The following is a 13357-nucleotide window of genomic DNA, read 5'->3' as shown; positions in this document are numbered from 1 at the left end:
ATCGACAACAACTTCATCACTGATCTTATTAACAATAGTATCGGTGTTAAACAAGGAGATGTCCTAGGCCCCATGTTCTTCACGTTCTTCATCACAGCAACCATCAGTAGTTGGAGAATAAAATGTTCTGCCACTCCTTGTGTATTCATGACAGAAAATGATGCTCAAATGACATGTAGATCGTTCAAAGCACGTGGAGAACCAATTTCGTTGCTTGATTCAGAATATGCAGATGATACTGCAGTTTTATTCGATAATCGTCATGATGCTGTCGTTGAGACGCAATCACTAGTTCACCACTTTTCTCGCTTTGGTACAGAAATCCACACCGGAGTAACAGAGCCTCGTCAAAGCTCAAAAACTGAATTGCTCTTCTGTGCCAAGGCACCTTCTCTTTACGAATCGCGAGAAGATTACGATAAAGCTGATCTCTCTGACATCGTTTTAACCAATAACCGATACATCCGAATCGTCAACCAGTTCGCATATTTAGGAAGTATCATTAACAAATGGTACGGATGACCTCGATATTGAAACACGTATTCGTAAAGCGGGAAATGCGTTCGGCGCACTGAGAAAATCGATTTTCAGCTCCTGTAGTGTCGATTATGTCACAAAGGGAAAAGTTTTTTATATTTATTATTTATACTCTTGTATGGTGCTGAATGTTGGTGTGTTACAGATAAGTTATTTAAGCTATTATCGAGATTTCATCATCAATGTGTTCGTGTTATGTGCCACACCAATCGCTTTCGGGCTTGGCAGGAAAGGCTTACGTTGTTATCTAAGTTCGAAAAGTTATCTTTGAAATCGATTGATTTGTATGTTGTAAAAAAGCAATTAAAATGGGCTGGGCATGTAATGCGTATCTCGTGGGAGAGGTTACCGAGAAAAATGATATCTTGATGGGTTCGATCTAGCCTGGATATCCAGCCCGTAAACTTTTTTTTGATTTTGATATTTCTTATGTTTACGGTCTGGTTTACCTAGATCGTCTGCATTCTCATCTGAGGATGATTATGCGGATATTCTGATTGGTTGGTCCAAGCGAATCAGAGATCTGAATGGTGGCGCGCGTATAAGAAATTATGCGAGCCGACTCTTGAAGTGTACGCCTAAATAATTAGAGGTGGACCGCGCGGGCGATCAGCAATGCGCATACGCTGCTTTGCAAATCTCCCTGACTTTTCTTCTTCGAAACAAATAACAATAGAATATGTAATTATCTCCCTTGGGTGTTTGACCACGCATCCAAATAAAAATAACGTAGGGAAGAAGTGAAGAAGTGGGAAGATCAAAACATGGGAATTTTTAGATGTTCTGGTTGTTTTCTTTCCAAATACTTGCTTAGATATTCTTGTTTTAATCTTCTTAATGACTTAGTTGCATCGTGTAAAGAGCTAAAGGTATATCTTTATTTTGCTTCAATTCTTCTTTTCTGTTTGCCAATTTTGTATTGCTGTTTTGGGTTGGATTTTGAAAAAAAATTTTCTCCGAAATTCACTTTGCACTTTTTATCTAAACAGACTTTCCACCACACTGTCTATATTTTATGGTCAAGGCTGCCATTCTAAATCGATTTATCACTGCTGGGGTACCATCTTGAAATTATGCATGTCATTATGTGCATATATTTATTTGCAGCCATGGGATTCATGCAGGAAAATCTGTCAACAGGGGTTCACCTGATTTCTAGGTGAACCAAGCTCTATAATTTTAGAACTTTGTCTGGCTTAGGTAAAACTTATTTTTTCTAAAATTTTGAGCTTGGATATCCAAGCTAGGTTCGATCTAAAAGGCCAAGAGGTTGTCCAAAGTTTACATATGGCAGATCTATTTCGAAATGTTGGAAAAAAGCTGGTATTGATAAATGTAATTGGTATGTGCCTCTGACCCCCCTGATAGACTGAGATGATGGAAGTTATTTCGTAGATTTTATTTTAATAAGCAGTTATTTATGCAGTTATTTATGCTATACTTATTTATTTTCATTATTTATTTTTATAGTTTATGTAGTATATTGTGCAGTGATTTCTGACTTAGGTTAGGGCCTATTCCCATTTTTGGGAAGGTGTATTAGTAGGGGGCAATTTGTAAAATCGCTCGATTGTTTTGTTAGAAGCACTTGTTATACATTTTTGGAAACTTCAACCTAAGAGAAATTGAAATTACGATGTTTCCATTTTTTTTCGGACACTTTGGTGTGATTTTCGGACAAATATGACGGTCTCAGGCAAAAATCATAAGGACAAAAATTAATGAAAATCTTTAGTTTGAGAAAACGGAGACCTGTTTTATATTTTTGGAAAGCTCTCAAAAAATTAAGATTAGAGATATATTGAAGTATAGATGATTTCTGTACCTAACTCGAGATATTAACCCTTAAAAACAGTGTTTTTCAGCCAGAAACAGCTGTTTTGTCCAGTTTTTGCGCTATTTGAAGCTCAATATCTCGAGTTAGGTACTGAAATCACCTATACTCGCAATATATCTCTAATCTTAATTTTTTGAGAGCTTTCCAAAAATATACAACAGGTCTCGGTTTTCTCAAGTTAAAATTTTCTTTAATTTTTGACCCTATAATTTTTGCTTGAGACCGTAATTATTGTCCGAAAATCACACCAAAGTGTACGAAAAAAAATTGGAACATAAGTAATTTTGATTACCCTACCCCTTACCTTTCCAAAAATGTAAAACAAGTGCTTCTAACAAAACAATCGAGCGATTTCAAAAAATCGAACAAAATACCCCCTTGTCTTGTCAAGTACTTTTAAGTGCCTTAACTTAGGGTTGGAAAATAGAAATTTAACTCTTTTACTATGAGACTTAAGACTTAGGATCTAAGGATCTAAGGATCTAAAAGCTTGTGAATGGCCCCGCTAGGTTGTGAATGTAGCCTGGAAGCTATTATACCCCTCCCAAATCGAAATATCCGATTATATCCGAACTTCAAATTTCAGCAAAACGCTAGAAAATACCCAGAAATGCCATTATGAATGAATTTATTTTCCATTATAATAGGGGGCAACATTCAATTCTATTGCCATATATTTTTGTTTGTTTGAGTGTAAGACTTACTGCAGCATACTTTTTTGCTTAGAATGTCACGTGCTATCCGATGATGTCAATCATTTTCGTTTAATTCAATTTAAAAAATTGTCAATTGTATACCCATTTTGCGGGTTAGGAGTTTTACCTACAACGTATAGTATTTTGGCCATAAAAACTTTTGTCAGGCCTAATTCGAGGGCCCCTCTCAAAAAAGTCCAAATCCAATCTACTTTCGAACCAATCACATGCAAATGCGTTCCACGAAAGAAGATTCTATGGTTCCTAAGGGTTTGCCCCCTGCCCTACCATTAGGGGAGTACAAGGATTGAATTTTCCTTTAATAATAAATAAGAAGCCTTCCTGTAAGCGCAGATTCTAGTAATGAATGGAGATTTCGAAATTAAAATGTTAGACGATTAAGAGAGGATCAAAATCGATCCGAAGGGGTCATCTTCAAGGACACATATAACGGTCTAACACTAATAAGATTAAATGGAATCAGGATTAAAGTCAGTTTTTATTGGGATTACAATACAAAATATTTTGCTTGTTTCTCTCCACAGTAACCTCCAAATCATTCTTGAAAGTCAGTTTTGATCCTTGGTTTCAAAAGGTCTTTATAAGCTCACCACTTCAATTGTTATGGAGTTTCAGAAATATAAAGCTGGTATATAGAATATGGTCACATACATAACGGTTCAAAAATTAATCGAATCAAATGGAATTAAGATTATACGAACGAATACTTAGCAAAAGCACGTAAAAGCCGATAAGAATGCTTTTTCCACGGATTATGTGAAATTCAACGGTCGATATGATGTCATTTCTTTGGCAAAAATTCACTAAAAAGTTACCTTATTGGTATATATTTTCGCGTGTTACAAATTTTCGCGAATCGCGAAATTTTTTCGAAAAAACGTGTTTTGCGTGTATTAAATTTCGCGATTGCCGACTTCTGGAAAATTTTCGCGTGTATTAAATTTCACGATTCACTAAACTAGGTATTTTCAGAAAGTGGGATTTGCTTGAAACACAACGTTTTTGATGTAAAAATACTAATAAAATACTAAGAAAATTTTTTTCGCGTGTATTTAATTTCGCGATTTTGTAATTTTGAAAAGTTTAAACAGTATAAAATTTCGCGAAAATTGACCAAAAAACTCGCGAAATTAAGTACCCGCGAAAGTTTGTAACACGCGAAAATATATACCATTAAGGCATATCATCAAATAGTGTTCTCTTCGCGTAAAGAGAGATATCGAGAGGTTTGCTGCTAATATTTGTGAAAAATGAACATCCAGAGAACCATAAGAAGTAAGACATTAAAAGATGCTCTATCAAATTTTGTTGTTACTCCTATCATCAAATACTGCCATATCATCTCTTTGCGTTGCGTTTGGGATGTCAATGAAGAGGACTTACCCGAGGCTAGTTTCAACATCATGAAAAAGAAAGAAGAAATCGAAGCCAAAATAAATGAATTCGAGGATATTGTGATGTATTTTAGTTGTCTTTGTGCAATGGAGTCTACTGTGCTGAGAAAAGAGCTTATCAGGGAGGATCCAGAAAATAGTGGAGATGATTACAAAGACGAATGTTTGATTCCTGGTGAGTGTTTTTTAAACTATTTTTCAACAAGGATACTTATAATTGAGTTAGATATAAGATATCATATGTAAAAAATTGATTTCTGAATTACACAATTTATTGTTTTTCATAGGAATTTCTTTTTGGATTGGTGTTGTTTGTGCGCAAACCGAAGTTGAGAAGATTGAGCTCGCTTTGAAGAAAAAAATCATGAAGGCTGGACTAGACGTCACAACGTGCAAGCCTATCACTCCCAGAAGTAAGAATATAGATTTATTTTCTCGTTTCTCAGTAGTTTGAAATATTTTGCTTTCAATTAACAGATTGAAATTATTTTTTAAAAGAAATATCCGTTTACATTTTTTTTATAAGAACATCAAAAATATTTTTGGAGCCTTATTCAAATGTTCTTAACCTTTTGATTTTGAGCCTAAGAATTTTCTTATTTTCACATTTCTTGAGTATATTTACCAATTTTTCTAAACATTTGGGTTTTTTTAGAGTCTGCAAAGCTTTTAAAATGTTCTTTATTTGCTCTTATAAAAAACATTGAAATACCTCTTTCAAAGTAGGGTTGTGAATAAAACTGTATTCATTTGAATTCTTACTCTTCAGACAAAACCAGAAGTAACGAATATTACTCCGCAGCGCTCTTTCAGACATTGAAAGATTACAACCGTAGAGAGATGATCGAGCAAGCATGCAAATTCTACAATCTAAAGCTCTCTGAGGCAACTATGAAGCGTCATAAGGTACGTAATTTCAAACTTATCATCACTCTAAAACAACACGGCTCTCCTTAATAAGAAATATTTATCTTAAAACCAATTGATTGATTATAAATAAATCCTATAATTCTATATTTCACTGTGTCTTTGATTCCAAACAATCAAGTTTTCAAAGTTCAAGATTTTTATAATGTTTGTTTCATATTTTTAGTCCTCTCTACCGGTGGACGTGAACGTTGTCGGAGAAGACAAGGTACCGGCATCCCTAACCATTCGGCCAACGATACCCATAGACGTGAAGATGAAGCTGTTAAAAGGAATGGACGACATCAAATTTACACGTCTTGCCATCACTATAGTTGACGATTCTTCTGATAGAGGTATGTTTATTTTGAATTTGACATATATTTTTAATATATTCATTTATAACATATATATTTATAACATAATTTAAGAATAAAATGCTCAAAAATACTATTTCCAGGACCTTAGAATTAGATCAAATTTAGTGCTAAATTTTAGAACGTTCTTAATGTCCTAAAAACGTTAGATGGACTTCGAAACAACGTTATGTGTTATTTATAACTGAAAGCTTTCAAAAACTAAATTTTAGCCGCTGTACCATCAAAACCTAAGCCACAGAACAAGATTTGTCAAGCCATTGCAGAAATCGATAGGCATATGAAGAAAAAGGGATACGCTATATGTGAAGGTATGGTTTACAAAAAGCCCAAGGAGTGCAAGTTTACTTATGTGATGTGTTCGAAAATCAAGAAGTATCTGATGAGATGTCTGAAAATTACAAAGATTGCCGAGCTGTTGACTCCACATATTGAGAGAGTTACGGAATTGCTGTCTGATCCAGATTGCGGACTGATAACACCAATGACACGACTGTTCAACGTGATTGAAGTTTTGCCACATGGTACATGTTTTTTGATAACAGAAAAGCGTTTTGTAAAAATAAAGAAATTTGCACCAGATCACACACCGAGAACGTTTATTCGATACGAGTATAAGGCTGACCGTTGTCCCTATCCAATTCCGTTCATCCAAGGTAACCCTTTTTTCAAGCTAGGTTCAACATTTTTTCTTTGCTAAAGCGATCTCAAGTGAAAATGTCTTTCATAAGATAAAATTTTTATTAGATGAATTGAATGTCATTTTTCTAACCAAATCTCTTCTTGACTTTTCAGGTATATTTAACAGTTTTCCCAAGCAGAAGACGAGAGTGCACTTTCTTCAAAAATTCTACCAATTGTTGTTACATAAGATGTTCCCTATCAAAGAACGAAAACTGTTACTACACGGAAAATCAAATTCAGGAAAAACCACCTGGTTCTACACATTACAAGGTAAGAAACACCAAATTTTCCTTTTAATGCATGAACTAAAGATGTTTTCTCGAATGTCGTAAAATCATTTTTCACAATACGTGGTAGAATTTATTACATATGATGTACTCGTTACCTTCTAGGGCTGATTTCAACTGAACACATTGCAGGTGTCACGCAAGAAGGCCGATTCGCTGGCCACATGATAAAAGATTCAACAGAAGTAGTGTTCATGGATGAGTGGACATCCAACTCTCTAAGCTGTGAAGACGCCAAGAGAGTTTTACAAGGTATCAATCAAATTAATATATTTTTCGTTGACTGTATTTATTTATTGAACTATTGACTTTTCATGGCAAAACGAGGTTGTTTATCAAGGTTTTGCTGTCTGTTGACATTGTATTATTTGTCTATTCAGGCGGACTTGTAATGCTATCACAGAAGCACAAGGATGCAAGAAAAGTGAAATATATGTCAGGCTTTTACATCACAACAAACAAGAGGCCAAAATTTGGTACGAATACGAACAACCCGAATTCCGATTCATCATCGTCGTCATCCAGTTCTTCTTCTGAAGATGAAAACGATGACAACGTTAGACGCAACAAAGATCACGATGCAGTGTATAATCGTCTCCGTTGTTTTAAAACAAAACCACTCCCAGTGAAGGATTCCAGTGTTGCCAGTAAGTAAAATTGAACTCAAAAATATTATTCATATGTTTGAGTCATTTTGAATTATGCATTCAGAACTTTTTTGGTTTGTAATAGATTATTTCTGAATATTGAACGGTTGGATAGGTCTAGTGCAATGGTGACTTCAGCTTTACATAATCGTTTGTTTAATTCTAAAATGCATTTTCCTTTATTTTTTCTAGCCTGGCTGAGAAATAACTGTATGGAAGTATTCCATTACTGTGCAGAAGTCCTAAAAGAAATGCCTCTTTTCGAATCGTGCACGAACGAAGAGCTATTTAGATTAAAGCGAGAGGAACTTCGCACAGGCGCCGTCTTCAACGATTACGATGGTTTAGTCGATCAATTACTGGCAGATTCCGACTTCGAAAGTGAGAGTGCCGGCGAATCAACTTCATCTGAAACGACGTCTGAAGCTGAGTTGACATTCACAGAACACGAGATGGATTTGTATTTCTTGGGAGCTGATGAAAACGACCCTCAGAGATGGGAAAAGAAACATCCACTTTTCACCACACATCCAGATCGCATTGACGAAGCACTATACCAACTTCGAAAGCTGTCTGAGGAGGAGTGGAAAAAAATTCCAATAAATTGTCAAGATTTAACACGGTAAGATGGCTTCAATTAATCTCAGGATTTTTTTTTCACAATACAAAATCGAGCCACCGTGTTTGACAAAATAGCTAATTACATTTAATAGATAAAAACGGACAGCCCGTATTCCGGGATTCTGCTATGGCCCTGGTAAATACCTAGAATATCAATAGAATAAACATTCTAAAAGACTTTACCATTTTCACTTTTAGCTACAATATCAGAAAAGCCAACAATTGGGATGGAATCGACAGCTTTTACACTGAATGGCTCAGACGTCAGAGTGCCGGAGGGTCGTCAAAAACCACATCAACTGACAAACGTAATGATAAAGATTGTCCACTCAAGCGTCGTCTTCAAGAAGATGGAATACTAGACCAGCACCGTTCTTCTGATAGCAGTGACCTCGAAGAAGCACTCACACAACCAAAGAAAAAGAGATTGAAAATCGCCAACGCGATTCAAATCACCGATTCTGAGAGCGAAACACCAAACGCAATAACCAAACGCTATTTAGCAGAAATATTGGACCGACCTAGCGTCGAGCTCAGTGACTTTACTGATAGTTCATCACACGATTCAATTGATGTAAAGCCTCTTCTACGATTCAAACAAGCAAATATGGACAAAGAAGTGGTAACAATATCTACAGATGAAGAAGATGATAAATCCAAAGTTCCAAAATTGTTCAGTGCTAACGTTAGCGTACCATATGAAGAGGCTCTGCTTATATCATCCTCTGACGAAGAAAATACTAATTGAAAAATTCAGTGTTCGCTTAATTCTGTTTTCCCTTTTCCCAACTGACTTTAACGATAGGCTTTGTCAATTTCTACAGTTGTTACTCGTTGTTACCCGTTGTCACCCGTTGTTACCTGTTGTTACACTTTTTGTCGAACTAAGTCAAATAGGCCGAAAAAGTTTAAGTCCAGAATCGAAAGTGCCTCTTGTTACTCGTTGTTACCCGTTATTACCTGTTGTTACACTTTTTCTCGAACTAAGTCAAAAAGGCCGAAAAAGTTTAAGTCCAGAATCGAAAGTGCCTCTTGTTACTCGTTGTTACCCGTTGTTACTCGTTGTTACCTGTTGTTACACTTTTTCTCGAACTAAGTCGAATAGGCCGAAAAAGTTTAAGTCCAGAATCGAAAGTGCCTCTTGTTACTCGTTGTTACCCGTTGTTACCCGTTATTACCTGTTGTTACACTTTTTCTCGAACTAAGTCAAAAAGGCCGAAAAAGTTTAAGTCCAGAATCGAAAGTGCCTCTTGTTACTCGTTGTTACCCGTTGTTACTCGTTGTTACCTGTTGTTACACTTTTTCTCGAACTAAGTCGAATAGGCCGAAAAAGTTTAAGTCCAGAATCGAAAGTGCCTCTTGTTACTCGTTGTTACCCGTTGTTACTCGTTGTTACCTGTTGTTACACTTTTTTACAATCAATTTGACTTAGTTCGAGAAAATATGTAACAACAGGTAACAACGAGTAACAACGGGTAACAACGAGTAACAAGAGGCACTTTCGATTCTGGACTTAAACTTTTTAGACCTATTCGACTTAGTTCGAGAAAAAGTGTAACAACAGGTAACAACGAGTAACAACGGGTAACAACGAGTAACAAGAGGCACTTTCGATTCTGGACTTAAACTTTTTAGACCTATTCGACTTAGTTCGAGAAAAAGTGTGTAACAACAGGTAACAACGAGTAACAACGGGTAACAACGAGTAACAAGAGGCACTTTCGATTCTGGACTTAAACTTTTTAGACCTATTCGACTTAGTTCGAGAAAAAGTGTAACAACAGGTAACAACGAGTAACAACGGGTAACAACGAGTAACAACGGGTAACAACGAGTAACAAGAGGCACTTTCGATTCTGGACTTAAACTTTTTCGGCCTTTTTGACTTAGTTCGAGAAAAAGTGTAACAACAGGTAATAACGGGTAACAACGGGTAACAACGAGTAACAAGAGGCACTTTCGATTCTGGACTTAAACTTTTTAGACCTATTCGACTTAGTTCGAGAAAAAGTGTAACAACAGGTAACAACGAGTAACAACGGGTAACAACGAGTAACAAGAGGCACTTTCGATTCTGGACTTAAACTTTTTCGGCTTATTTGACTTAGTTCGAGAAAAAATGTAACAACAGGAAATAACAAGTAACAACGGGTAAGAAGAATTAGAAGTAGCTAAATTTAAAAATGAAAACGCCCACTTTCATAATGCAAAAGGAAAAAAAGAAGAATATAAATAGGTCATGGTTGGCTTTTCATTTTTTTTTCTTTTTCGATTTTGCAATATCATTTAATATCTTTTCCAAATCTATTTCCAACATCGACTTTTCAAGCTCATCCTCATTGTTATCCAATGGTACCAAGCTTGTGGTTGAAGTCGATAAGACTTCAATTGAAATATTTTCCAATTCATTGTCAGTGCTAATTTCAATAATGTTTGTATTTTTGTTTTCTGTCGAAGATTTTTCGTCACTTGATAAAAGACACATTCCCTCTCGTGGATCCCTTTTCAAAATTGCTCTTCTAAATTTTCTTTTCCGTTTGTCACCTCTATTTAACTTTTCACACAAAGTCGAGTCAGACTCACTAGACGACGTAGAACTGTATTCCATTTTTATTTAGTTTTCTTAAAAAAAAAATGCAGAAATGAATTTAACACAGCATTGATTCCTAGTGTTTGAAAATTTAATATCGAATTGAAAACATATAAGATTTTGACCTCAAAATATTTTTTACAATGTTTTACGTACTACAAAGAACGCTATTATACAATACAAGAGTGAAGCAACCATAAAAATTCATAAATTAAAACAAAAATGAAAAAATAATTCATTTTTTGAGGAGTTTTTTAAAAGCAGCAGAATCAGCACGTACCCTCAACGAATCACGGGTTCTTGATTGGTGGAAATCAAAAGCCTTATCTCGAATAATGGCAGCCCAGTTCTTGTCACCATGTCTTTTGATACCTTTTAAAAGCATATTATCTTCCATTGGCGAGAACTTAACTTTCTTGTTACCAGCCTCCTTCGAGGCGATCTCCCTTTTGACAGTGACACTATTGCTAATCTTTGTCTTGTCATACATGGGTCGTTTTTGAGAGCGAACAGGTGTCGATGCTTTAACTGAGCTAATAATTTCCATTTGAACGTCAGTAGAATCATCAGGACTGGCGTTTGAATTACCAACTGAAGAACACATATTTTGTACACGCTGCATAATATTGTTTACCTCTCTACATTGGGCATCTAAGTTGTTGGATTCAAAGTTTTCTTCGTCCGTTTCAACAATGAAAGGGGTAGCACTACTATTAGCATTGTTCGAAGAAGAAGGTCCGGCCATTTGGTTGGGATTCATAGGGGAAGAAGAAGATTTCGATATTGATGTTAAATCTCTAATTACCTCAGAAATTGCCTCTTGTTGATCTGTTCGTGCTGCTCCTAGCATTTTCTCCATGCACTTTTGTCCTTGTGTTGCCACTATTCTCGATTGCTTCTTTTTGTAGTGTACCTTCGCAACATCTGAACTGTGTTTTTGGTCTTCAGAAATGATTTCTTGTTCTGATTTCGATAATCTATCTGCACTTGCAGTCTCAACGATCTGTCGATATCGAGTTGGATGAATGTACTTTCCTATAGCTTTATGTACAAGTAGAGTCATGGCAGTAGTTAAAGATTTGTATTGGTGTCCTGTCGTAGATACTAGCAGATAATCACAAGTTGGACTCATTAGGGGTCGTACGAAGTCTATATACGTGTCGAGTACGGTGAATACGTCCTCGGTTAAGATGAGGGTGTCAAAAAGGTATTTACCTGCAGTCTTGAATTCTCTTTGATCAACAAACCCGTCTGTTTTCTTGGCTTTTTCGATCATTTGCAAGGTTAAATACTGAAATGTCATAGGTCGGCTGCACTTCACTCTCAGGAACAAAAACGTAGTGATGAAACGAGTACAAAATGTCAAGTCCTGCTTGTTTGGTAGGGGTTCTTGGACTTTGCATTTATTGATGATATCTCTGTAGTGCATGATGTGATACGGGATTACTCTTTCCATTTCTTCAAGGCTCGCCCAACTATCTCGACCAATCAAATTTTCCAAATCAAAGTTTCGGGTGCTGTCGAGTCGTTTTTTCTTTCTCAAGTTCTCTTTAGCTCTTCTTAAGTAGACTTCGGTGATTGTGAAACATCTCAATTTGTTATCGTTGATCCCAAATGCTTTTCTATAATCCATTAAATCAGAAAGAGCTTTTACGTAGTTCAATGCTCCTGAAGAAGACATTTTCCATTCTTCTTCTAAAACAGTCAAAAACTTTAGTATTATAGTTGTCGAGCCTAAACAACAATCAACAAGTTCATAAGATAAAGGAGCTAGTGACTCGTTGTCACCAGTACTGTTCATCAAAAACTTCATAGCGCGTTTAGCTACCTGTTTCGCTTCTCTATCATTTTTACCTCCTCCACAAGTAGTGGTTAGCCATTTATAAAACGCATTTCCTATTCCTTCGTCAATTGAATAGTATGGCTTTGAACTGGTTGAAGCCTTTCTCTGGACAGCAGGCTGGTTTAGTTCAACTTCTTCCCTTTTCACCTCTGGTTGCTCGTCAAAATAATAGTACCAAGGATGTTTGTTGTCTATATGTTTTCGTAAACCTCTTTTACTTTCAAAGTCTGAATGTAGGCATAGCTTTGCTGGACAAGTGAATTTACCTTTTTCGTTTTCATCGAATGACAACTTTCTTTTCCCGTTAGCTGAACCATTGATCGAATGCCAGTCTACGAAGAGCACTCTTCTGCGAGCCATTCTCGCCCTTGATGAATAAGTTTAATAAGAGGACCTTTTTATATCATTTAGATTTTGCTTTGATTACTAAATGCAGGGGGTCATCTTTTATATTCGATCCAAATTATTTTGGAACCTTTAGAAAATTTGCTTTTTCATTGGCTCTTTCATTAACCGGGGGAAGTAAGCATTTTATCATTTTAACCGCCTTTTCCTTCTCTAAGGAATTCAACATAATGTGAACCATAACCCTTTTTGTTCTTAAACTTTGGAGTATTTACGAACAATAAAGGATTACTATGATTTAGACTGTTAGTGTCGAAAAGGACCTTTTAGTAAGAAAGAAAATGATTCCTTAAAATAAAAACTTTTTGTTCCTACAAATACATTAAACTGTAGTAAAAATAAACGATAAAACTGTTCTTTTGATAACAATTAAATTAGGTACATAATCTTCCAATGCCCAAGGAATCAAATTATACCTTACATGAAAAGAATACTCTTTTCCCAACGGCAATAACAAATTTGATCATTTTTCTATTGTACATATCGAAACCCGCATTAAGGTATTAATTATTC

At 35.8% G+C, this 13357-nt stretch overlaps 2 protein-coding genes across 2 annotated transcripts; one reads left to right on the top strand and one right to left on the bottom strand.

Annotated features, from left to right (window-relative positions):
- The first annotated feature begins 4284 nt into the window (after positions 1-4284).
- Positions 4285-8772, top strand: LOC136817819 (uncharacterized). Its single transcript, XM_067074143.1, has 10 exons — positions 4285-4659; positions 4772-4897; positions 5254-5390; positions 5578-5746; positions 5980-6423; positions 6563-6721; positions 6844-6990; positions 7119-7385; positions 7578-8007; positions 8205-8772. The coding sequence occupies exons 1-10, from the start codon at positions 4341-4343 to the stop codon at positions 8752-8754; spliced, it is 2748 nt and encodes a 915-aa protein (XP_066930244.1). The 5' UTR covers positions 4285-4340; the 3' UTR covers positions 8755-8772.
- Positions 8773-10203: 1431 nt separating this feature from the next.
- Positions 10204-12966, bottom strand: LOC136817828 (uncharacterized). Its single transcript, XM_067074154.1, has one exon. It carries the CDS (start codon positions 12797-12799, stop codon positions 10832-10834), a length of 1968 nt encoding a protein of 655 aa, XP_066930255.1. The 5' UTR covers positions 12800-12966; the 3' UTR covers positions 10204-10831.
- Positions 12967-13357: the final 391 nt, after the last annotated feature.

Source organism: Clytia hemisphaerica, unplaced genomic scaffold, assembly GCF_902728285.1.
Source record: "Clytia hemisphaerica strain Z4C2 unplaced genomic scaffold, Clytia hemisphaerica genome assembly, whole genome shotgun sequence".
NCBI classification, from domain to species: domain Eukaryota; kingdom Metazoa; phylum Cnidaria; class Hydrozoa; order Leptothecata; family Clytiidae; genus Clytia; species Clytia hemisphaerica.
Note: the sequence above shows the minus strand (reverse complement) of the source record. Positions and strands in the feature narration are given on the sequence as shown.

What these genes read in the sequence shown, in the direction of transcription:
- LOC136817819 (XM_067074143.1), top strand. Translation starts at nt 4,341, where the DNA reads ATGAACATCCAGAGAACCATAAGAAGTAAGACATTAAAAGATGCTCTA. An exon ending in AGACGAATGTTTGATTCCTG is followed by an intron (nt 4,660 to 4,771) that starts GTGAGTGTTTTT and finishes TGTTTTTCATAG; the next exon opens with GAATTTCTTTTTGGATTGGT. An exon ending in TCCAATTCCGTTCATCCAAG is followed by an intron (nt 6,424 to 6,562) that starts GTAACCCTTTTT and finishes TTGACTTTTCAG; the next exon opens with GTATATTTAACAGTTTTCCC.
- LOC136817828 (XM_067074154.1), bottom strand. Translation starts at nt 12,799, where the DNA reads ATGGCTCGCAGAAGAGTGCTCTTCGTAGACTGGCATTCGATCAATGGT.